The following is a 24,946-nucleotide window of genomic DNA, read 5'->3' as shown; positions in this document are numbered from 1 at the left end:
GAATGAAATTATAAAGCATTGTTACCCAATTCTCTCCGATCATTTGTTTAAATCTCTCTGAACTGAAGTGCCATGACAGTACCGCACACACAAATGTGTTCTCTTTGTATTCCAGTTTGGAATGTATAGCCACCAGGAGGCGCCAGATCCCTGTCCTGACTCCAGAGTTTTTTTTGATGTTTGAGGAAGGGGAAAAAAGACAGAGCTATATAAATATATCTATGTGGGGTAGTCTCAGCCTTGCTCTGATTTCAGAGCGTAGCTCTGGAGACCCAGTGTAGATAGACTGAAAGAGAGAGAGTGAGTGAGGAGGTGGGGGGGAGACAAACTGAAAAATGAGAGAGGGAGGGAGATAGGGGAGAAGCAGAGAGAGACAGAGAGAGAGAGCGCACTTTCATCTCAACTGCATCAACCTCATCACTCGCTCCTCAAGTCCAACATTACCATGGCAACAGCAGAACAGTACTGAGAGAGAGGGAAGAAGACAAAGAGAGCAAAACGGAGAGAGAGAGAGAGAGAGAGTGAGAAAGAGAGAGAGAGAGAGAGAGAGAGAGAGAGCGGGAAAAAGAGGAAGAGAGGGACCAGGAGGAAGCCCTTGTTTAACGTGAGAAGTAAAGGGAGGAGAGGAGTGAGGCAGAGGAAGCGCAGGCTGGTTTCTGAACATGGGTGCGTGCGCCGTGCTGCTGTTCTATCTGTCCCTGGCAGAGTTTGGGAGAGTTTGGACTCGGGAGCAAACAGGTAAGGTCTCCTCCAGCTCTGGGATGTGCACACAGATCTCTGGGACACGGAGCTAGTGATCCCTGCGCCGGACTTTCACCCCTGCTTATCTCTCATCTGTCTCCATCCCTGTCCTGGACCTACCTCGGCTGTGCCTCGTTTCCCGGTCCTGGAATGTGTAATGAGCCGCTCATTACACAGAGGGGATGCTGTGGTGTCTGCTCTGGAGGTTGTTTTCTCATCACCGCCTCCGGTCGTGCTTTTCAGGACTTCCCCTTAATGTCTGTGGGGTGAGAGGGGGGAGCGGGTCAGACAGTGTGGGGCACATCCTGATCAGTGTCAGCTGGTCTGACCGTGGCCGTGACCAAGGCCGTGACCCTGCCGTGTGCTGACGGGCTGAGGCTGTCTCCTCCCGGCTGTGTGCTTTTGTGTCCTCCTGGCTGAAAGTCGCTAGAGAACGTGCCGCTGCGGTTTGCGGTCCAGGGGCGCTGCTTAAGCTCAAACGCTTTGCGCCCCCGATCCATTTTGACACAGAGAAGAGGAAGAGGAGGACAATTCAGGCAGATGGAATGACAGCCTCTAGTCCCTGGATCGTGGAGCCCAGGTGAATTAAATATGACGTTTTGCTCTGGTTTATTGACAGAGCTGTGCGTCTATTTTCCAAAGCAGTTAATGGCTCACTGTGTTTGAGATGAGATGAGATTTGTTTGGGTTTCACTCTGGAATGGAGGAAGAAGTTTTTGTTTTTCTGCAGCGGACTGACCCAATTAACGTCTGCGTAAAGCCCACTTAATTTTTTTTTTTAAAGCCGTTGTGAGTGACTCAGAGAGCACAGCCCTTCACAGCATGCTGAACTGCTTTTACATGCTTTCTGTGTCTTTGCTCTCAGCCAGCACGGGGAGAGCGCACACAGCGGCTGTGTGCATAGCCCGCTCTGCTGCGAGCACTTCCCTCGACAAAAGAGCCATTCGTCTTTTTGTCTTTTCCACACAACAATTATGTAAGGGTATGTGTTCCCTTATGCTTGGGGTCCCATGAGTGAAAGTGAATGTGCTTATGTGTTTTATCAGGACACGTTTGTAAGTTACTGCATTCATGTGTTTTTTTGGAGGGGGTGGCATATATTTGTATATTATTGCGTTTTCTGTGCGTTTGGGGGTATATGTGTGCATGCAGCTGGTTTTTGCGTGTGTCTGTGCGTGTGACATACTTATAGGCGATTGATGTATACGTGTTTGTGCGCACAGGTAATGTATGTGTGCGCGCACATGTGCGTTTATATCCCTCAGAGGCGCTGTATTTTTAGAAGCCCCAGTTCTTCTCCTCCTCCTCCTCCTCCCCTCCTGAGCAGAGCTGCTCTACTTTCCGTGCCCCCTCCTCTGATCTCTGCCCCAGTGACGACGCTCTGCGAGGTTCGGCATTGTGGGGCAGCACCATGTGTCCGATGATGAACGACCTCTCGTCTTTACGAGGGATGCAGGGCAGTCGGGTCCTACTGTGTGCACTTCGGGCTCACAGAGCCCATGAAGAGTGCCAGAAGCTGGCCCTCTCTCACACTTTCTGCCTCTCTCTCTCTCTCTTCTGCTCTCATTCACTGTCTTTCATTCAACAGTGAATCTGTTGAGGCACGTAATGGCCGAACGTGAAGTGGCAGCCACGCAAAGCAGATGTCCAGCAGACCGAATGATTTTTTTCGCGGCATGCCTGCTTGAACGCCGTCACGCTCCGACGATTCATGAGGGGAGACACGGGTTCGGAAGGGCCACCGTCGCACCCGTGGGGCCGGCCCACGGACACGCTCCTCTAACGGAGCAGCCTGTTAGAGATCCTCCCAGACTGGCAGGACAGTGAGTGGAATGGGAACAGTTCCCCGCACCGGGGTCGGTGGCTTAACAACTTGGATGGAGCAGGGAGTTCCATCCATTAAGTTTGTTGCTGGTGATAAATCACCACAAGAAACGAGCCCTGACGCTGTCCCTGCAGACTCCAGGTATGAGGCTGTAAACAGAGGGTCTGGTCTCCCAAGCCTCAGTCCTGCCGGAACATGGAAAAGGATGACAGTGCGCCGCTGTGCTCGCGGGCCGTGCTGGCTCATGAGGTTCTTGCTCAGGCACAGGACACAGAAAAGCAGCCCTTTTGCACATAAGCAACCCAGGGGCTAAACCCAGCGTTGACCTCAGGGTCCCACCCACTACTGATCTTCTCGAAGAACCATCTGTGAACGGGACAAGCTCCAGCAACAAAACATTCCATTCATCTTGGTGACCCTCATGAAACCAGCCGCTGTCCTACATAGGACTTGCCTAACGAGCAGCTTTCTCTCTGCACCAGCACTGCCTGCCTCACTGAAGGAGGCTGCTGGGGTCACAGTGGCTCCAGAGGGCTGCTGTCCTGTCCCACTGCTCCAGAGATCCCTGCTCCCCAGACCCAAAGGCATATCAGAGGGTTCTAATTGTGGCAGCATGAGTCCTTGACTGTTTCCCCTGCATCCCCCCCCCCCACACGGCTACCTGTCCCTCATGTGCCCCCGTGCAACCTGCTGATGGCCTCAGGTCTGGTTGCAATACACTGTGGGAAGGTTTCAGTCAAAACGAATGCTGCAGACCTGGCGCTGACAGAGCATTCATAATGGTTTTTTTTCAGCACTCTTTGGCTGTACTCCAGAAGGAATACATATCCAGCAATTGACATCGCTTTTGGTGCACTCCGTTTGCAGGTGGATCGATGTTTTATTTCCCTCTGGGCCTCGATGAAGGTTTTCTGGCCTGTCTTGAGACAGGGCAGCTTGTTCTGTGTCTGCGTCAAGGCTGAGTTACTGCTGTGATGGAAGAGCATCATGAATCAGGGCAGATGTGAAGGGAACTGGGAAAACACAACCCTGAGTATGACAGTATTCCAAGATGAGCTTCAGTGATGTCATCTGTTGTCAGACTCACATTTTTCCTCTATTTTTAATCATCTCTCACTGACCAATGCACTATGACATGAGAGTGAAGCAAGGCGTGCTGGTGCATTGAAGGCCCTGGTTCTAGAACTGAACAAGGCCTGGGGGATGGAACTGGGCAGGGTCTACCAGTGGAGCTGAACAGGGCCTGGTGGTGGAGCTGAACAAGGTCTGGTAGTGTAGCTGAACCGGGGCTGGTGGTGGAGCTGAACAGAGGCTGGTGGTAGAGCTGAGCAAGGTGTGGTAATGCAGTGATTTAGAGAAACTAGCCATAGAATGGAGCCCATAGAATGGCTGTTTTTTACATTGTGCAACATTGCATTGCAGAGAGGGTTTGTCCAAATCAAAGCAGATAAATGTCATTCTTTCCTTTAAAGATAGTATTCTTTTGGACTGGCAATTACAGGAAAGCAGTTTCAAAAATGAGTGCCGTCACAATGAGGGTGGTTGGAAAAGAACAAGTAAAAAGAGCAGAGCTACTAATACAATGTGCAATTTTAAAATTACAGAAACATATCCACTGAGCAAATGTTTGTTAACTTATGTTTGAAAAGTGAAATTCCAAGTTAGCATAGAGAGCTGGGGTGGAGCAGGAAACCAGCTGTCTCTGGAGCAAATCCACAGATGTGAAAATGAATACAAAATACAAGCTGCAAACCGAAGACTTTAGAAGGCAAGTCAACAGAAAGCAGACGGAAATCACCTCTAAATGTTTAGTTTGTTTTGAGAGGTGATGTTGAAAGCCCCTCCCTCTGTCTCTCTTCCTCCCTCTATCCTTCAATCTCTCACTCTTTCTCTCTGTCCCTACCCCCCTCCAACTCATTCTCTTTCATTATCCCCCCCCATCCTGCCTGCTCTTCTCCACTCTCTCTCTCTCTTTCCCTGTCTGTCCATCTCTCTTCGTCCCTCTCTCTCCCGACAGCTCTGACTGACTGCTGTGGGGCAGTGAGATCTGAGGCGCAGCCTTGGAGAGGCAGTTTGTGAAGAGTGATAGGCTAACTCTGACCCCTCTCTGACCGACTCCACACAAACCCCCCCCCCCCCCCCCCCCGACTTGTTAACAAGCCTCTCGGATTGATCTGCTGCTCCCCTGACTGAAGTGGGAATGAGAGCAACAGCAGACGATCAGCTCACAGCGGGGCTCCCCCACCGAGTTCACTGACAGAGCCCATCACTCCTGCAGAGGAGCAGAGGGCCAATGGAAGGGCCTGTACGAGTGTACAGAGAACATGCAGAAGGCTTGCCTTCCGAAACAGTGGCTAATTTGCTGACAAACTGAACGATTTGAAATGCCATGCTTCAGGATGCAGTCTGTGTGGAAGGATATGCTGTATGGAGGTCATACCTTTATGTTTTTATTCTTTGTCTTGGAACTGTATTTGTCAGTTCTGGTGATATGTTCATGTCTGAATTAGTCGATGAGCTGAAGGTTAATTTCCATTTGTTGTTTTTCCTTTTTCCATTTGTTCTATCTAATGGACATAATGAAGTATTCTGTTCATAAGTAATATTCACTGAGAGCTTTAGTCATGCACAGGTGGACTTTCTCTGATCTTACAGAGAGTTCTTCCTTTTCTTTCCCTCTTATACTCTGCACAGACAAAACCAGGAACAGACCAACAACCAGTTAAATACACAGCTCACTACACTTCATTTCAACAAATATTTGAGTCTGCGAAGTATACTTGCATGCCATATTTTTTCTACATTTTTTCTCCTCATTCTTATCCTGATTTTAGTAATCTGCAGGACGATTGCCAGTTGCCTATGCACTTGTCAACATCCTGAAATTATAGCTGAAAATACCACCATCACCTCCCTGCTGACAGAAGCATGGCGTATGCCCTGTTTAGTGTATCTCCTGTGTTTCCTTCTACTAAGACAGTGATATTGAACCATGGCTACTGCCACCTAGCTCTGTGCATGAGCTTGGATTAACACAAAAAGTTAGAGAAAATCAATGTACCTGACTGCTCTTTCTTTCTTTTGTTCTTTTTGGATTACACGCTCCAGGGCTGCTCTTATTTAGACAACTAGCTTCATTATTTTGTAAGTGGTAGCGGGGTAAAGCATTCGCTACCACTGTGAGCTTGACTCACAAAATGCTCTGTTTTCATCCATTTCATAATCTTTGAAATGACAGCACAGGATGGGGTAAACGAACACATTTTTAACACAGTACTGTGTTGACTAAAGTGTGTTTAAAAAGTTGGGAAAACTCAAGATCTCTACCATCACCTAGAAACAGCTTTGACTCACAATATCCCAGAATGCCTTCTTTTTAGGCTTGGGGGATATCTTTGGACTTGTTGTGCCCAGAAAAAAAGGGGGTATTTCCTTGTGCTCGGCTATAACTTGGTGCAGGGATGGATTGCAAAACGTTTCCTTGTAATTTGTCATGTTCAGGAAACATTACAAATGTTCTCCGAAAATAGATTTAACTAGAAACGTGTCCAGTGAGCTGTTGACATTTCACACACGTAGCTGTCACTATGCAGGCAGGGGCCACTGAGCTCTACAGCCACCCCCTCTATTTTCTGCTGGCTTTTTCCTGAACTAACTTTGGACTCTTGTAGCTTGATTGCATTTCATATGAAATTACTGTCGATTTTTCCCCCCTAGTGGGAAATCATGTAGTCTTCCAGGGCAATGCTTGTACACAAACATTGCAACACGGCCTGTTCTGTGAGACTTGGCCTCTAAATGGAGCGACAAAAATATTTGCCTCTCTGACTGGTTCAGGAGAGATGCTTGAACACTTTGTCCAACGCAGACTGTCAGCCAAGTTCACTGTTCCTCACCCTCGGAAACAGCCTCTTGGTTTTTTTTCTGTCAACTGTCTGCGTTCTGAGATGGTTGGGCTTTGGGACTACTATTTTTTGTTTATTTAAGTATTCATTTATTTCCATATTCAGGAAAAGTTCAAACGCGATTTTTGCATTTTCACCAGAATGAGGGACTTCCTACATGAGCACTTATTAGAGAGATGTTCCAGCGCAATCAAAACACTGCTGTCCACTTCTTTCATGCATCACACATATAGGGACAATAAATGAGGAGAAGGGTCTCATACCAATAGTATTGATTTACATGAATAAATTATATATATTGCAAAATCTTTGAAATATAATGTGACAATGGGGTACATGTTTATAGCTTTATTTATATCATATTTATAGCTGTGTTTTGTCATCAATCATCCATCCTCATATGTGAAAATCAATTCCTCCTAGTGATTTTCTGCAATACATTTCGATGGGCAGCTCACATTTGTAAGATCTCACTGAGAGTTCGCATAGCTACAATGATTGCTAGCATATAACTGATAGGATCAATGTTTAGCTGTAAGAAATGCATTTATATATTGTATAATACAACACTGTTTATACAATTTTACTGTTCCAAATGCATATCCAAAAATGAAATCAGTACACATGGTAAGATATTGACATTTTTACGTAGTTATATCTAGAATTCACAACTTTCAATTGATGTACTAAAATACATAATTTGATTACAATTCAGATTTGCCTCCAAGAACATAAATTTTCCCTGGCATTAATTTAATCTACATTGTTTAATGTATTACTACACATCAAATAATTATAAGGAATGAAAGCTAACTGCTGAATATCCTTCTGTCCAGTTGCATTTTTGCTGTGTGCCATCCAAGTGTAGTTGCATGTGGAACTTCTCATTCAGCCCATGAAACAGCCTTTGCTAAAATGTGATTTCTGACACATCTGTCATGATAAACGCTAAAAGTGAAATGGGTATGGAAGGTAAAATAAGCACATTACATTTGGGATGCACAATTTCTGAGTGAAATCTCCAGTGAACAATAAAATACCTAATATTTCTTTAGTTGTACTTCATTTGCCATGATTACATGAGAGAATCTGACTAATCTCTTGTGATATCCTGTGTGTTTCTGGAAACTGTCATCACTGTCATCATCACCATCATCATTAATGTTTTTATTAGTGGGTCACTCAGCAGACGCCCTTACTGAACACTCAAAATGAACTCCAGTTGTATTGGGATGGGCCCTCCTTCCCCTCCCCCAGTCATTTTATGCTCAAGCCGTTTTTCCTAAATAAATTAGATTTGACTCATATACTCTCATGGTTATGCTGACTTACCCTCATTGTTATTGGCCCAAGTCCTCCCATTGTTTTTATTTGTGTCCCATGGTTACAGTGATGCCTTGAGTTGAGGAACTGGCAATCTTTATTTCTTAAGGGGCAAGCAGCCACTGAGAGTATGGAGCAAGAAAAACCCTGATTACAGCACATGGAAAAGCAGATTGAAGACCTTGTCTTTCCACCTGTTGTCACTTTTTATCATACCTTGGCTTTGGCCATCTCCCTCATACCAGGGTGCTTTCATCCAAATCCGCTTCTTCTGAGAGATGAGTTCATCTTGTACCGAAGCTAGAGTCATTTCCTGAGTGTTTTGTTTAGTCTTTCCCTCACTCCCCATCGTAATGGCCTAGATGTAGATTCTGCCTGCCTATATAAGTGAATCCATTATCTAGACAAAAGCGATTCTGGGTGAAAGTAATTTATAGTTATGTCTCGCAATGCATGAAATAAGCGGGTGACAAGCCACCTAGACAACAGCTAGGGTACAACAAAAGGACTTGTCTTCTGAGTGCTGTTTGTGTGTCCGTGCTAAAGGAGACGTCAAGATGAATGCACTCTGTGAGTGACATCAGCAAGTGACACCAGAACTGGCTGGTCAGTCAAGGAGCAGATGAAGTCCTGGTGTGCTGTTCCAGATGGTAAGGCAGTGCTGGGACTGATAGAATGAAAAAGCCGTCACGCACTCAGTCTGAAAGTAGGATCTTCGCTTTGGGCATGAGTAGAGAACAGGATTTCTGTACTGGCACTGAACTGCTTTTGAATTGTGAGTTGGGAGCAAAGGCATGTCGGAGCCGGGTCAGGGTTTGGCCCTCAGATCCCAGCTGTCCCCTGGCAGAGCCTCCCTACTGTCTGAAGCCTGCTGCCGGAGGCTTCTCCTACTAAAACACAATTTATCCAACTCAGAATGGCAGAGCATTCATATTTTCACAGCTCAACTTGAGCACCCATTTTAGAGTGCTACCCAAATGTGACAACTGCCTCTTTTCCCTCTGTCTCCGTGTCTCTGTAGCCGGCATGCCTGCTTTTGAAAAGGGGGGACAGGTCCTCCTTTCCCTACCCTGGTGAAGTGGGGGCTGTGGCTTTATATCCCTATCAGTACTGATTTAAGGAGAAACACATCCTTTCTTCACCTTCCTGACCCCATTGGGAGGTTGTACTTATATTTCACAGTGCCATTTGGGACCACAGCATACAGGAGTGGTGCACTGCTCTCTGTGATCGATGTGCCCCTGGCTTCGTGACCCTGGGGCGCCTCAGCACTGGGGACGCCTTACAGTGGCTGGCAGCCTTGCCTATCATGCCCCTGTCTGTGGTCATGTGTCCGCAGGTAAATCATGGCTTGCTGGTTGCCACGGCATGCAATGATTTACCTTGCATAAAAAATCTTGTGTGCTGTTCAGGCTATTGTGTGGGTGCCACATTTTCCACTCTGCACTCTATTTCTACCGCTCAGCTGATCTGCACTCTCAGTAACCGTGCCTAAGAGGACCCAGCTGCGTACAGTGTGGTTTGTTGCACAGAGTGCATTGTGGGTAGGGTGTGTGCCAGATGGGTGGGCCTTTGCCAGCTCGCTAATCTGTTTGGGAAGGGCTGGGCCTTCACTGTCGTCATTTTTACTGGCCAAAAATCTTCAAAAATACATTAAAGCGTATTAAACTATACACATGTGGTTCTGTGGTTTCCTGGCTTTGTGTAGGACAGCACGGTTTATTTGTTTGGGTTCTTGTTTGACAACCAAAAAGAATAACCGTAAGTGCAAAATTATGTTTCTGTTTTCCTTCCTTTCATTTTCTGTCTTTTTTATTACTTCTCTTTATTTCTTAATTAGAATAAACTTGTCGACACACCGAATGCAGTTCCAGTGGTTGGATTTGCCCTTTGCGGAGCAAAGACTCATAATGTATTAAAAAGTGAAGTTTCCACCCTGGCCCAAAGTCCATGAGTGAATTGGTCATTAGTTGGTGTTTTAGCTTTTGTTTTCTTACAAAAGAAGTCTGCTGGAGAGAGGCCTTATTATATAGAGTAGCCGCATTCACTTGAGTAAAGTGCATGCATTACTCCCCCACTGATTATATCTGTTCAGTCCCTTTACACCATCCAATACACCCTCCATCTTTCCTCTTCTGTGCTCTAGTAGGCATTCTCAAGCACTTCATTGTATGCATCATGTCTTTATCTGCTTGCTATACTTTCCTTATCTCAGGCCTGCTGTAGTCCAGGCATTGTTCATCATGTACTGTTCCCATTTACACAATTGGACCCATTCTGTGGATGCCACCGTTAACTGTGACTCGTAAGACTCCTAAGCCTAATTTCCTCACAGCACTGCCCCCCCATCACTCTCTCTGGAGAGGCATTCAGTCACTCCTCTCCTCTGCTCAGAGTGCAGGATGGAGCTGCTCTCACAAAGGGCAGTAGTGAACAATAAAACATGCACTGTGTGGAGGTCTGAGGCCGAGAAGTGGATAGAAAAAGAAGGTAATTGGGTTTATTTTTAGTCTGATTTCATTGTCCCTTTTGATTTTGAATGCTGCAGCTTTAGCATGCTGTCCGCAGAGGTTAGTGCAGAGACAGCCATGACTGGGAGCCAGGGGTGTCTGTTGACTGGGGCCAAGCCCAGCGATGGAGAAGGAAGTTGTAGCAGTTAGGGAATGGGATCTATGGAATGATGACTGCAGTGCTGAAGGCAGCTGGAGAAGGGTGCTGAGCTCTCTCTGGGAGTCTGTCTTCTCTCCACACAGGACTCTGGAATCAATGTGAACTGGGCTACGAGTGATTACTGGTGCTGCAGGATCCAAAGCAAGAGAAAAGCCCCTGGTGCTGACAGCTTTACGAGTGACCAATGAAACGCAGAACCTGCGATGCTGCAAACACACTTGCCAGTCAAGCTTATCACTCCAAGCACGGACAGAGGGCCAGCACCAGGGTTTGAGGTTTGAGGCCTTTATGTCACTCCATTGGGGGAGGTTCCTCTGGACGGGAAAAAGGTGACCAGGAAACAGCCGGATGAATGTCATGAACTTGTGCAGGACGTGTGACTGGGTGAAACTGATCCACAGGGCAGTTGCACCGAGAGTTAGTCCTGAAAAGCTGGCCCACAACAGACTCCCTCAATGGCAAATGAATTTGCTTGTTTCTGTGTTTATATCTGAGGCTCTTGGTATTGGGGGTAGAACAAAACTGAGTCCTCCCACTACAATCTGATAGGGTCTGCTAAGCTCCGGCTTCATTTCTGTTTTTCACATCATGCAGGTTGGAAGTGGCCCCAGAGGCCGCTCAGCTGCGTGGTGTTGCTGTGTTGGTTGAGCTCAGAGATGGCAGCACTCATCTCACACAGGTTCTTTGTTCTCACTTGGAACACAATAAATTCTGGTTTGGCATTCTGCCTCTGAGGTTTGGAATGTGTTTGTGCCTTTTAAGTAACTGCAGCTGACCAGAAGAAGTGACCCATAACTCCACTAGAAGCCCTGGGTTTGAAATGACAGTAAATCCGAACAGGCCCCTTCTCACCTCAGCCTCAACCTTACGACGCCAGACCTCTGAGGACTGCCTTATTGCACCATCTGACAGACAGAAGGCTGGGGACCACTCTTGTAACCAGAAGATCCCGGGGTCAAATCCCCAGTGGGGTGGTGCCGTTACACGTTTTGAGCATGCACCTAACCCGAATCCCTTCAGTGTGTGACCAGCTGTATAGATGGATAATACGCAAAGTGTGAATCACCCTGGATAGGAGTATCTGCTGAACCAATTAGCAAACAGGCAGTAACAGTGGAAAGATAAGCTGCAGTGTTGAGGATTCAAACTGTGTGCATTACAGAGAGTGTGCCCCTGCAGAGACAGAGTGGGAGACTCTCTGCATTTCCATCGCCGGGTCGGTCACACGGCAGCAATGCGGCACGGGTCCCCTGGGGTCTGTCACATCTGCTCACTCCAGTCACACCTCCTCAAGCGCTCATCAGTCACACAAGTGGCTAAATTGATCCAGTTAGCCACCCGTGATTATACAAGGGCGGAAATAGCCCAGTTCTCCTGCAACGGGATCAAACAAGACTGCAATTAGAAACAGCTCCCCTGCGACACTCTCTCCCTCTTCTCACCTCCTCTCTCTCCTCTGTGCCTCCGCACAGTCTAATTGCACTCTTTAGTCCTGTTCATCCTCTCCCCAGACCCCCCCCCCCCCCCCCCCCCCCACACACACACACACACACACAGACCAGAATATGTGTTTTGCCATCACCATCTCGTATTCCCCCGACACTCACTGTTGGACTTTCCTCAGTGCTCTCGTACCACCATTGATAAGATCTGTGTTTCTCTCTGCACTCTTGGCCCGTGTCCTCTGTGCCTGGCCCAGCGCAGACATGCCTGGTTACTCTGGTAGAGGTCAGCTAAATACAGATGTGTGCCGCTTCTGTGGTGCAGACGCAGATGCAGAAACGTCAGGAACGCACTGTACTAGTTCAACACCATCGCTGAAATGGTTGCCTCATCCAACATTGTACCTCAAACACGCAGTCCTCCTTGCAGGAAAAAAAAACAACAGATTAGAAGATATAGATAGAATCTGTACTTGGGGCTCAATTCAGTCTAAACCATATTGCACTTGGTCCTCAGTATTTTGATGGGGAAATTTTGCAAGTGTTAGATTTCTCGTTCCTTACACAACATGTTTAATTAATTTCAGTGACTGCCAAACTCATGATGCTGAAGGAATGAAAAAGTCACAATTCCAAATTTCCATTATTCAGAATTGAGAGCTAAGCGTGCTGCAGGACAGAGTCCTCGTTAGGACATCCCGCATCCCATGTATCGCCAATGCACCTTCCTTCTTCACATGCTCAGGACTTGTTCCTGCCAGGATTATTGGGCCTTCGGGTTCAGGTTTCAGTTCTCGGTTCCCAAATCAAATAGGATACATTTTTCAAGCCAAGCAGTCATATGTTATTCCTTCCTTATTTTGTGATGGCTCTCTACTCGCTTTTTCTCCTTGATTTCAGTAAATGCCAATCCGCTCAGGCTTGAGCATAGGCCTGCTTAGGCTATATCTCTTTTTTTTTGTTCATTGTGTCACTTGACAAGTGAAATTCCGACTGGCTCAAGAACTAGAAGAATAACGGTCAAAGGTACTAGGCAAAGAGAATTCCCAATCGCCAATCAGATGTGTGTACACAGTGATTTGATTCTTTTTATCATTTTCAGTCATTTGATTCAACTGACTTATGGGATTGATTCATTTGACATATTTTGGACATATCATTTGCACACCAGCAGTGCCCCCAGTGCATCCAGTTCATCTGATATATTTGTAACTGTTTGTACTAGCGTGCAGAATGGTGAAGTTCAGGAAAATGTGCTGCCACTATGACTTATCTATTTGTATCAGAAAGTACCAAACACAGCATGACATAGTTCATTTCAGGACTGAAGTGTTTTCCTCTTCATGCACATGTGTATAGTGATGTTTAAATGTTTAACATGTGCGAGAGGCTCTAGCAGAGGTGACGGCTGTTCCAGTGTGGGGGCAGCGATTGGTGCTGAGAGCCTGGCTGTCTCGCCGTGTCCTCTGCTGGTTCGCGGTGGCTGACCTCTCTGCTGCAGCTGTCCCTCTTGGATTGGAATGGGAGCCAAAAGGAGACAGTTTGCCATATCGTTTAACGATTTGTGATTTGAACCAGAAAGTTTGTTTGGTTCCCAGGTGGGCCACTGTCATTGTCCCTGTGAGCAAGGTACTAAACCTGAATTGTTTTCACAAACAATAACGATAATAGTAATAATAATAATAATAGTAAAAATATTGCCATTTGCAGTTTGGAAACAACAGTTCTGATTATTGTAGCTGCCTTGTAACCCTAATCATTGGGAAGGGGGTGTGGGCGAGCCCACAGCTGCACTGACCCCATGCTCCCACCAGTTCTCTAACTGTGATCCTCAAAAAAATTATGGCTCACAGGTTACAGTCTGCCAGGCCTCTTCAGAGGGAACGGGCCCCAGGGATAGAGGCAGTCACCTGTACTTGTGGCACAGGACTGCCCCGCCACTCTCTGTGCACAGTCAAAAGCAATTCCCAAGTGATTACGCGATTCAGTACTCACAGAGCTATACCGGCACCTCTTTCAATAAAAGACGGCTGGTTGCTCGCAGCCGCTCCGGTTCTGCGGGGCCGGTCTTGATGCGGCCCTGCTGTTTCCCCTCGGCTCTTAAGAAGGAGCATTGCGTCATCTGAAAGAGCAACTCAAGCATGTTTTCCTATTATCCTTTTTTTCCCTCCGCTTTGCCTTTGTTGCGTGTCCTATTAAATTTCCACGCGTCTCTCTGTCAGCTCTTGCCTAAGAGTTGTTGTGCTCCGTTCACGTTTAATAATCCACCACAGTGACAGAAATCCCAGTGGGGGTGGGGGGTGTAGGGGGGGGACAGGACTCGTCAAAACCAGCAACCATGAAGAGTTACGCTGGATATTCAGGCCTGGACAATGTGCCGACGGAAGCTGTTTTCATTCTCTCCTCCGACGCTCTGTCAAAGTCCTTTGTGCCGACCTGTTTGTTTTGGTAAATGCTTTTAATATAAAACGCCCCTACTTCACGTGTCAGCAGCTCAGGAGGAAAAAAAAAGCACGCATAGGCAAAGGCGAAGTCATACTGGGCATGCTTAATGAAATCCTAAAAATGTGGTTTCCGCTTTTAGCAGGGCAAAACACTGTGTGAAGCATGAATCCTGCAGGCTTGCCCTGCTGGGTGTTGGGATTTTGGGTTTTTGCTTTTTTTAAGCAGTGAGTTCATGTGAGCATGTGTGGAATATGTGTGTGTGTGTGTGTGTGTATGTGTGTGTGTGTGTGTGTGTGTGTGTGTGTGTGCGTGTGTGCGTGTGTGCATGTGCAAGCGTGTGTCTGTGTGTTTACATGCATGGTTGAAATCAGAGGTTTGTTTCAGCCTCAGCACCACTCTTCTCCTGTCTCCCTCTTGCTCTCACAATAATAGCAGTGTTGCGAAACTCTCTGACCCAGTGGGCCTTTACTGGCCCTGAGAAGGGGCAGGCTGTACTCCTCTCCCTGCTGTGAAATGGAGTGGAGCCCAAAGCTGCCTTGTTAATGACACCTCTCCTCTGACCAGAGCAGATAAACACCAACCCTATGACCATCGCAGTGGCAACCATTAAGCCATTCCGGATTCCACCCCATACTTGTTTCCCGATACACTGACAGGGTCGAGCATCCTCAGTTGCTCTTTTATGGAGATCCTATCTTAGCTCATAGCTCGTTATGAATGTGTCTGGAGTGACCACAAGGTCACAGTAATTGCGTCATTCTTATGGGAAATACTTTTCATGTTTTCACAGGGATTCAAAAGCCAAGACGTGTTGGCCACTTCTATCAGGAAACTGCTTAATAGCCATAATTTTTTTTTTGTCAATTTCCCTCTTACTGCTCAGAGCTCAGAGTTTACTGAGAGTGAGGGGCAAGGATTGCTTTCATAAAGTATCAAACATGTTGTTACAAGTACTCTGAACAGCTGGGTGTGCTTTGTCATCTTCTTCTGTGCAAAAATGAAAAGTGAAGAAGTAAACTGATTGAAGGAAAAGGAAAACGCAAAACAGGACTTGTCCATGGCAGTCAAACGGAGGGAGAGAACAGCAGAATCAGCACTGTGTTTTAGGAGTGGTAGGGGTTTATTTATGTGAACACTCGGCAATGTTCCCTGGCCTATCTTCAAAACCATACCTGCTCCTCCTCTCTCCCTTCTTTTCCCTCTGTCAGCCCCCCGTCTCCCACCCTTTTATCTCTCTTATGCCTCTCCTCTCAGACTTGAACAGATGTCTGCGTGGTATTGTCTCTGAAGCGTCCTGCTTGGAGCTCGACAGACATGTCCAGTGCTGCTCTGTCCGTTTGGCACCAGCTGGATATCCCTTTCACAAGGGAACCCGCTCCACATCTGGCCAGTGTCTTGGTGACCGCGCAGCCCTGACCCTCTCAGGTCCTGCTGAGCTGCGTGGCGGCCTTCGCGCTCTGGAGCCAGATGTGCTGAGCGCTTGGAACAGATCCATACTAATCAATGCGGATCATCCAGGGAGACACAGATAAAGGGCAGTGATATATGATGGCTCTGACTTCATAAAATAATTAAGGGAGAGAACATAAAACCTGCACGGAGACAGGGGCCAACAGCTGCCAAGTAAACCCCGCCTCCTTGTTTTCCAGCTGCGGGTCTCCAGTGACCAGTGTCCAGGAAAACAGGGTGAAAGGAAAAAAACAAAGAAACTAGCTTCACGTGTCACACACACAAAAAAAAATGAAGATTCACAAAAGGCATGCTGTTAAATGGCATCACAGTGTTGCCTGACTGCACAGTGATGGGAAGGGAAATGATGTCTCAGCTAGCACCTTATGAGAACTCCATGTAGAATGCACTGTTCTCCCATGTGAAGTGCCATGCTGTTCGGAATGCGGGACACAGCAGCAGATCAATGCCATGACACCAGCCTCCATCAGCTATTTCTTTGCCCTTGACTAATTGTTTTTGAAGTGCGGCTTAATTATGTTCGGCTCAATTACCTCGCTTATCAATAACATTATGGACAACCTGGACCAAAAAGGCTGCTTTTCTGATGCGGACTATGACACAAGTGCCTGAATATTGGAAGCCATTAAATGCATGAACATAAAGCAGATGGATATGGGAGAGTGCAGCCATAAGACCGATAACATGAGATTCCTGTTTGCGGAAACGTGTCCCTGAGCTGAGAGGGGTTGACAGTGCTGAACACCTCCCAGTCCCAGGTCACTGCACTCAGAGCGCGGAGAGACGTATTGCAGGGACATCATCAGGAGAGAGGGCTCCCGAGGTGAGGAGGTGGACAGTGCCCCAGGTTTAATTCCTGGGGAGCTTGGGAACTCTTGACTGGCTAGATATGGGAGAGCAAGGCCCTCTGGGAAATTCTGTCCACATTGCTGGAAAAAATGAAGTGGCAGGCTCACAAAAATGCCCGAAGGCTTTTCTGTTTCGTGTTTTTTTTTTTTTTAATATCTTTTCCTAAACAGTGATTAAACAGCGGAGAACTGGCTGGGATACTTTCCAGTGTTTTCCTGGTTTTTGTCTTTGTTACCAAAAATCAGCTGGTGCTGGCTCTGCTGCTTACATGTTTCAGGCTGATTTACTGCAAAAAAAGGAAAAAAAAAACCTGGACAGAATGCCAGCAGTGTGTGTGTGTGTGTGTGTGTGTGTGAGAGAGAGAGAGAGAGAGAGAGAGAGAGAGAGAGAGAGAGAGAGAGAGGAAAGTAGAGAGAGCTGAGAGACAGTTAACAGAGTTACAGAGTTAACTGCAAAGTAATTAACTGCAGCTCTTCATCCAGCTAACACTTTGTCTAACAGTAGGCCAGAGTCATGCTATCCATCATGCTGAAATGCGGTGCATTAAAACTTTGGGTTTCTTGTGAGAGGCTCTGAGATGTTCCTCACGTGTCAAAAGCCAAAACAAAACAGGACAGAGAGTGCGCCACCTCCGGCCAGAATGTTCTACAGGCACAAAAGTACTCTCTGTACCCCAGCTCACCTTCAGAAAGAAAAGCACACCACACATCTCATTAATCTGAGGAAATGCAAATAGATGACGTGGAGTGTCTCCGCTTATTCCGCTGATTCATCTCGGCGGTGGCCGACACAATTCAGGGCACCGCAGACATTGCGCTGGCATGTTGTTATCTGCTGCTGTCTGAGTCCAGCAGGCCCATCAATCAGACACGGCTGCTTTCGTGTAAATACCCTTCGGCCAGACAAAATACTGCCCTTCCAGCGGCTCATAAACTGTGTCCCAGGAAACTAGGTTCTCATTCTCCCGGGCCCTGCTAGATTTGGATGATTGCACGGGTTGTGTGTTGCATTCCTTTGTGCTGTGGTGGAGTCCAGTCTGTCAGCGGTGATGGAAGCTGCAGTCATCTCTGCGCTGATGAGCATCTCTGTTGTGCTGCAGACATCGCAGCCCCGCCACTCATGGTGGCGTTCCATCGTATTTATCGCCTCCAGCCCTGCTGTCCCACAGACAATCTCCAGAGAGCCTGAAACACAGCAGTACCACCCACAGGCAGATGCACATTGTTAATTTGTTTCATTTTAATTGACAAGAAGACCCAGTAACAGATTAAAATTTCCTCCAGGACCTTTCGTTAAAGGCCCCTCTTTTCCTTGCTGAGATTGCGCTGAGGGGAGCCAGGTGATCCCCTTTTATGCATGTATTTTCCATGGTGCAGAGAGCAGTGTGCGTTTGGCTTGTGTTGTGTGTGTGTGTGAGTTCCTGCGCTGTCTGTCTTGCAGGAGTGCTCTATGGCTTGGCAGAGCTCAGTGAAGGGGGCACATCAGAGCTACACAGGGCCCACAAAGACCGTGGACCCCTCCCCAACCCGGGGAAGGCTAGAAGGGCCCGGGATGCGCTGGGGGGAGGACTGGCCATTGACACCCTACCTGACAACATGACCCGCGTTGTGGTGAGTGCAGTCTGTGCATGTATGTATGTGTTTGTTGTGTGTGCGTGCATGTGTGTGTCTGATGTGTGTGTGTATGTGTGTGTCTGATGTGTGTGTGTATGTGTGCGTGTGTCTGACGTATGTGTATGTGTGTGTCTGATGTGCGTGCGTGTGTGTGTGTGTGTGTGTTTGTGCTTGTGTGTGTGCGTGTCTGGGTGACATGAGTACGTGTGTCTGTTACGTGTGTTTGTGTTTGATTTCAATATGTGCAAAAGTGGGTTTTAGGAAGCATTCCCTCAGCAGGTGATACTCTTTACCCACCTGTTCTGGCAGGAGCACAGAGCAATGGCAGTGACTCTTACAGGCTTCCAAGTCCTGCACAGGAAGTCTGGGAGAGCCCTGACAGGAAGCATGAACGGAGTGGTTAGTTCTCCCTGTCCAAACTGAGGGACAGAGAAGCAGTGATCAGGGCATGTAACTCCTCCTCTGCTCCTCCTCCCCACTCCCATCCTTCAGAAGCATCACCTCACCATGCTGCAGCTGGTGGTGGCTAATTGCACAGCCATTAGTCACTACTAATTAGCATCTCATAATGGATTCAGGCTGCTCTTTAATTAGGTGCGGCTCATTCACTCCTGCCCTGGGGGACAAGGTCAGTGGAGGGGTGCAGATCGCTGGTGACAGAGCGGATGGGCCCAGAACCTTGAGGGGCAAAATCATCAATCAGGGGTCAGTCCACTTAGATGGGAAAATCAGACTTTTAATACTTTCTAACCTGTGTGAAGGGACTCATTGAGTACTGAGGAGACAGACAGCATTTTACTGTAGCAGTATTTTTTCCACTCATTTGGAAGCATGGTGTGCTGGCAAAGCTTATGTGTGCTGTGGTCTGAGTGCTCACATCTGTAAGGTAGATCATCTGTTTTTAAGGCCACAATGCAACATAGTGGTACTTTAAAATGACTGCAGAGGATGTGCTGTGCAATCCCTTATGAAAAAGTACAGTAGGATGGGCCAATTTCACTATACATTCCTATCAGATTTCGTCAATGTGCTGCAAGGTTTTCAGCGTTCCTTTAGGCCGTTTTTAACAGGGTAGGTCACTCGAGGGAAGGTCTTAGGAGTGGACTTCATTTTGGCTCATGCGTGCTGGTACACATCAGTCCTTTCCAGGGAATGGGGTTCATGTCAATGCCTCTGCCCATTTCAGATTCCCTGATAATACCGGGCTAACGCTGAGGCAGAACGAGTGGTTCAAATCGAAAGCAGTTGTCAAAATGTAAGGCCTGCACACCTGCAACCCCCCCAGCTCACCCCACTGGATCGCTTTGGAGTACGAGCTGGAGCACTGTCTGGTGCTGAAGGGCTGTGAGTGATGGATGAGCCAGGCGAAGGCGCTGTTTCCACTCCTCGCTTCATTGTGACTGACAGGTCCTGGGCCACGGCTCCCTCTGATATCAATTAATCAGCCTGGCCTCATGGACTGGAGGCGTGCCCATTGCGTGTGACTCAGTGTTCCCTGAGTGCCGTGTTCTGTCTCCATTAATCAGCCCCTGACACATCTGTGTGATCAGGCACACACATGCATGCGTAAAACGATCACACTTAAACACACACACACACACACACACACACACACACACGCGTGCGCGCATGCAAAGATGAAGACACATGCACAAACACAAAGACACACACAGATACATGCATGGCAACATGATTTAAACAATATCCGTTAGGGAAGAACAAAAGAACATGACAACAGAGGGAAAAACTTGGCAGAGGAAACGTGTGGATGTTTGGAGTCCCTGGGGACTGTGTTGCTGAATTGTTTTCTTAGGACGATTGAGCCGTCCTCTCTCACTTCTGTCGTCACTGACCTCAGTGCTAAACAAGGACCTGGCCCTGTAAATAAACACCTCATTACTGCAGTCTGTCTGCTTGCTTCCTGAGGTCCCTTCCCTCACTGTCATGCAAGGGTCTCTCCTGCACCATTGCTTCTGATTCCATCGCTTTCCTCATTCTTAATTTTTCATGGTGGCTTCCATTTTCTTTCTCCATGGTTTCCCACATTCATTTTCACTGTGCTCTCTCTTTCACCATGGTTTCTCACATTCCTTTTCACTGTGCTCTCTCTTTCACCATGGTGTCTCTCATTCCTTTTCTCTGGGGTCTCCCTTTCTCGTTCACCATAGTTTCTTTTGTTCATATTTCCCTTCTGCTGTTTCACCTCACTATACTGGTGATCGCCAGTTGAACTGCTTTAGGCTCGTCTCACCAGAACAACCTCTGCATGGGAGCACTGAGTGAGGCAAATACATTCCAGTACATTTATATCATATATATTTACATCCATACTATATGTTTTTCTGCATTGCAAGTCCTCCAGTGCACTCCAGTGAAGTGGGTGCTGGCTGTAGAATAAGTATTAAATACGCTGACATACATCTGAGCAGCTTAGAGGTATACACAGGGTGCTGAGAGTGGTGTGATGAGGGGATCCTGGCTGACCTGCCTGCCCCTGCCTACCCATTGGAATAAAGCTAATATATTCCACCGCTGTGGGCTCCCCGACAGCTTCTGAACCTGGGCACAGCAGGGCTTAGCTTGGGCTCAAGATGACTGCCTTGTTGAAAGCTACTTGGAGCCTCACTGCAGTTTTTTCAAATGCAGGTGTTCAAATGCAGCATGGTCCACATCATACGTTCTGGAGGTCCTCGCCACCCCTGGATCTAGCCACAGTGGTTCACTTCTGCTGCAGTGCAACACCTCCTTTACAGAGCTCCTCATCTGCACATCCTTTGTCACACAAAATAGTCTCACCTACGCTGACTGCTGAACACCACCCCCCACTGCGTTGTGATCTTCCTCGCTCAACTGCCCATGCATTGCGTTGGTACATACTGATGCGCTTACCCCCCTGAGTCCCTCACCTTATTTCCTGTTTGTCTCCTCTCTCTGGGTCCACCACTCCGCCAGTGCATCGGGGCCAGTGGAATCTTTCAAATTGTCCGTTCAAGGACATTCTCGTGAAGTCAGGCCTGACCGATCTTTCCTCGAGTGGCACGGTTTCCCCCGCTCACTGTCGATGTTTGTGTGTGTACTCGCCTGTGCGTATGTGTGCGTCCCTCCGTATCCTATTTCTTGAGCACGCGGGCAATTATAATTTCCATCAAAATAGATTGCGTTACACTTCCCTCATTCCCCCGCATTGCAAATTGGAAACAGACCCACGTCTCGTCCTGCCAACTTACAGCATGTGTTTAAGTCTGGCTACGTGTGTGTCAGGGTTCTCCGGGAGAGACCTCGCCAGCTTACGCTCTTCCGCTAGCCCAGCAGCCCGGGCCGAAGCAGGCCAGGTCTGGGAGATGAGGCAGGAGCGGGACAGGGGAGAATCTGGGCCGCCTGCCCTGTAAGGATCGGCACTGCAGCGAGAGCACTGCTTTTAACTGCTCCACTTTCCCTGCACGCCCCACCCTTTCCAGCAATCGTTTCTCTCTGTCACCTTGAACCGCAGCGCACATTAATAACATGCCGGAGTTCCGTGGCCCTTCTCGGGTACCCAGCTAAATGTGCCACAGAGTTACTGTGGGGAAGCAGGCTTAAAATATCCCCCCATCCCCCTTGAGTGAGCTGCTCTCCCAGACAGGTGTGAACAGCATTCTGGGATACACCCTATTGTTTAGCAGCCCTTATGTCAGTTTGAAATTACTTACACCTGTGCCTAGCACATCATCAATAACAGTCTCCATGTCAATGGGATTTTCAGATCTGGTTCTTGGCCCTCCTTGTGCTTGCTGGTGTTCAGTCCAAATGAATTAGAGTAATGAGCTGTTAATTCTAGGTTAGTCTGAAGAAGACATTTACAACTGACTGTAATCTCTAGCATATTGTTGAAGGCCAAAATATGGTAGAAATATGTCTCTCTGCTAAGTAGAATGAATATTGCATACATTTAGTCAAGATCGATGAAAAATGCTGAAGTGAAACAAAGATTATTTTTCCAGATGCTTGTTTAAAGACAAAAGTAACCATGGCAAGACTTAACTGCATATTCTTGGGAAGGATAATTGATAAAAATGCTGGAAAGAGCAAAATCTATGTAAGAGTAAGAATTTTATTTGTACATCACTGTTCTTACATTTAGTATGAGGTGCTTTACATAATGATAAAAAACAAATACAAACAGCAAATGACAATCATGAGAGAAATAGGAGGACATATAGAAGAAATCAAAATAATAATTAAATGATTATATATAATTAAATTGATGAATTGATTAATGAAATAATTTTAATTAAGTTAAACATATGGAATGGGCATGTATACAATGCATAAATGTATAAAATAGACAATGATAAACCAAAATTGAATAACAATTTTAAATGAATTTTTAAAAATGATTTCAATTAAGATATACAGAAAATAGACAATGATACAATGAAATAAGTAACAAAACCAAGCCTGTATACATAGTGAGGCCCCAAGATGCCTTGGGGAGCCCTGCTTTAGCCAGACCATACTGACATCAGCAGTATATGAAAGGACATGTTTTAACATCTGATACATCAAAATATTTTAAAAATGGAATTGCATGGAAACAGTCAGCCAACTCAAGCTGAAGGGGCCAGATCCCCAGTTGTGTCAGGCCTTGACCACATTTCATCGTTTTCTGAACAAAAGACGTTTCTAAGTAAATCTATAAATATTTACATTTATGCGGTCTGAGCTGAGAACAGCCCTTTGAAACGCCTCGCTATTGTCGCATATTTGTATCCATCAGTGTTTTGTGTTTGTGTCAGGGGTGCATTTTCGGAGCTGGCAGTACACATCACATAGCATGTGGCTTCTCTTGTGACTCCGGCAGGAGAATGCACAACCTGGGACTCTGTCAAACATCTAAACTTGGGAGGATGGTAACCATGCACACTGTGATATTTCAATGAGACACAGCTGGGTGTGTGTGGGTGTGTGTGTGTGTGTGTGTGTATGCGTGTGTGTGTGTGTGTGTGTGTGTAGATGTGTGTGTGTATACATATGTTCGTTATTGCATGTACTGTGAAAAAAATCCTTGCTACTCTCCCTCTCTTTGTCTTTCTTTGTTTTTCTTTGGCAGTGGAGACAGTCGAGCATGTTTTCAGCTGAAGTTTGTTTTCAGTCGTTGATTGAAATATTTGCATCCCTTAACATTGCCTTCTCTAAGGGACTTGAGGTGATGTGAGGTAAAAGACTGGATTCATTAACCTTTTGCCAGGGCAGATTAACATGGACATATGGACCCTAAAAAGAGACTATACGGTTACACAGTGTGAAAGTGATGACGGCTTTAACATAGCTGTGTACCCTCATTAGCCCTCATGTAAATATTGAATTTGCTTACCTCCTGTTGTTTGGGGACTTGCTGAGTTTTGAGAACTGATGTTTATAAATGGGTGGGTATGTGCGGTTAGGGATTTGGATGTGCAAAAGCATTTTTTTTAGTTTGGTTGCCCCTAGCCCCCAACAGTTTAATGGTTGGGTAACAACCTAGTAAAGTCATTGCTTTTTCTTTTGCCATGACAGAAGACGTCCCCTAGAGAACTTTTGCCTTTAATAAACAAAGATTTTTTTATGGGCGACTCTCATCTCTTTCCGCCTCTTTTTTCCCCTCACTCCACGCTCTTGCCCTCTCCCTTTTTCTCTCCTTCCGTTCCTCTTCCTCTCACTTTTTTTCTCTTCTCCCTCGGTCTTAATCTCTCTGTCTCCCCCTCCCTCCCTCCTTTTCCCTTTCTCCTCTCCCTCCCTCTCTCCCTTTCTTCTCTCCCCCTCCCTCTCTCTCTTTCTCTCTGTCTCAGGAGGACTCTCATAGGTACTACTCCTGGCGCAGTTTCGGTCCTGCGGACAAGCGCACAGAGGGTCTGTGGGTGGACTTGAGCGCTGAGCAGCACAGCCAAGTCAGAGTGCACGGTATCCTGTCCAATACGCGCCGTCAGGCTGTGGTGAGACATGCACACACACAGACACACACACACAAACACACGCACACACAAACACACACACACACACACACACCAGCACAGCTTGTGTTACAACACGTGGACATAACCTTTTAATTAATTTATTTTTCTTTCTCTCTCTCTCCCCCTCCCTCTCTGTCTCCCTCCTCTTTCTCTCTATCTGTCTCAACTCTCTCCCTCCAGCGGGTGGCCTTATCTTTTGATTTCCCCTTCTATGGACATTATCTGAGGCAAATCACCATAGCAACTGGAGGTATATTTCTATTACTCCGCAGAGTTCTTCCATCCATCATTACATGTCTGAAAATGTAGCCACACTTGTTATGGATTTATCTAGCAGCAGTACTTATGTCATGCAAATAATCAGCATTTACACTAACCTGCAACGGCATTTTCATCAAAACTACAGTGCCTCCAGAACAATTCTGCTGTTAATACCAGCACAGACGAGGACTGGGTCTGTTTTTAAGTCTGAGTCTATTTTTGTGTCCTTAGAAAACTGACTGTATTCTGGTTAGTTCTAAATGGATTCCCATTACCGTCTCCTAAATTAGCTCCTAATGAAACCAACGCTAATGAAGAGAATGGATTCATTAATGAAAGCCTCATATTCCACTCCCCCCTCCTGACTGAAAGCTGGCCTGTGAATCCACCAGGCTCCTACCACCATGAATCCAGACATTGTTTCACCACG

At 46.8% G+C, this 24,946-nt stretch overlaps 1 protein-coding gene across 2 annotated transcripts in view; it reads left to right on the top strand.

Moving 5' to 3' along the window:
* The first annotated feature begins 534 nt into the window (after window positions 1-534).
* plxdc1 (plexin domain containing 1) overlaps window positions 535-24,946 on the top strand; it is a 37,256-nt gene continuing 12,844 nt past the window's right edge. For both annotated transcript variants that reach the window (XM_036541802.1, XM_036541793.1), the window contains exons 1-4: window positions 535-738; window positions 18,111-18,280; window positions 24,091-24,234; window positions 24,436-24,505. In XM_036541802.1, coding sequence (XP_036397695.1) covers window positions 663-738; window positions 18,111-18,280; window positions 24,091-24,234; window positions 24,436-24,505 — 460 coding nt within the window. In that variant the 5' untranslated portion in view covers window positions 535-662. The remainder of the gene's footprint in view (window positions 739-18,110; window positions 18,281-24,090; window positions 24,235-24,435; window positions 24,506-24,946) is intronic.

Source organism: Megalops cyprinoides, chromosome 1, assembly GCF_013368585.1.
Source record: "Megalops cyprinoides isolate fMegCyp1 chromosome 1, fMegCyp1.pri, whole genome shotgun sequence".
Lineage (NCBI taxonomy): Eukaryota > Metazoa > Chordata > Actinopteri > Elopiformes > Megalopidae > Megalops > Megalops cyprinoides.
The sequence above is the reverse complement of the archived record's forward strand: the minus strand, read 5'-3'. Positions and strand labels throughout refer to the sequence as shown.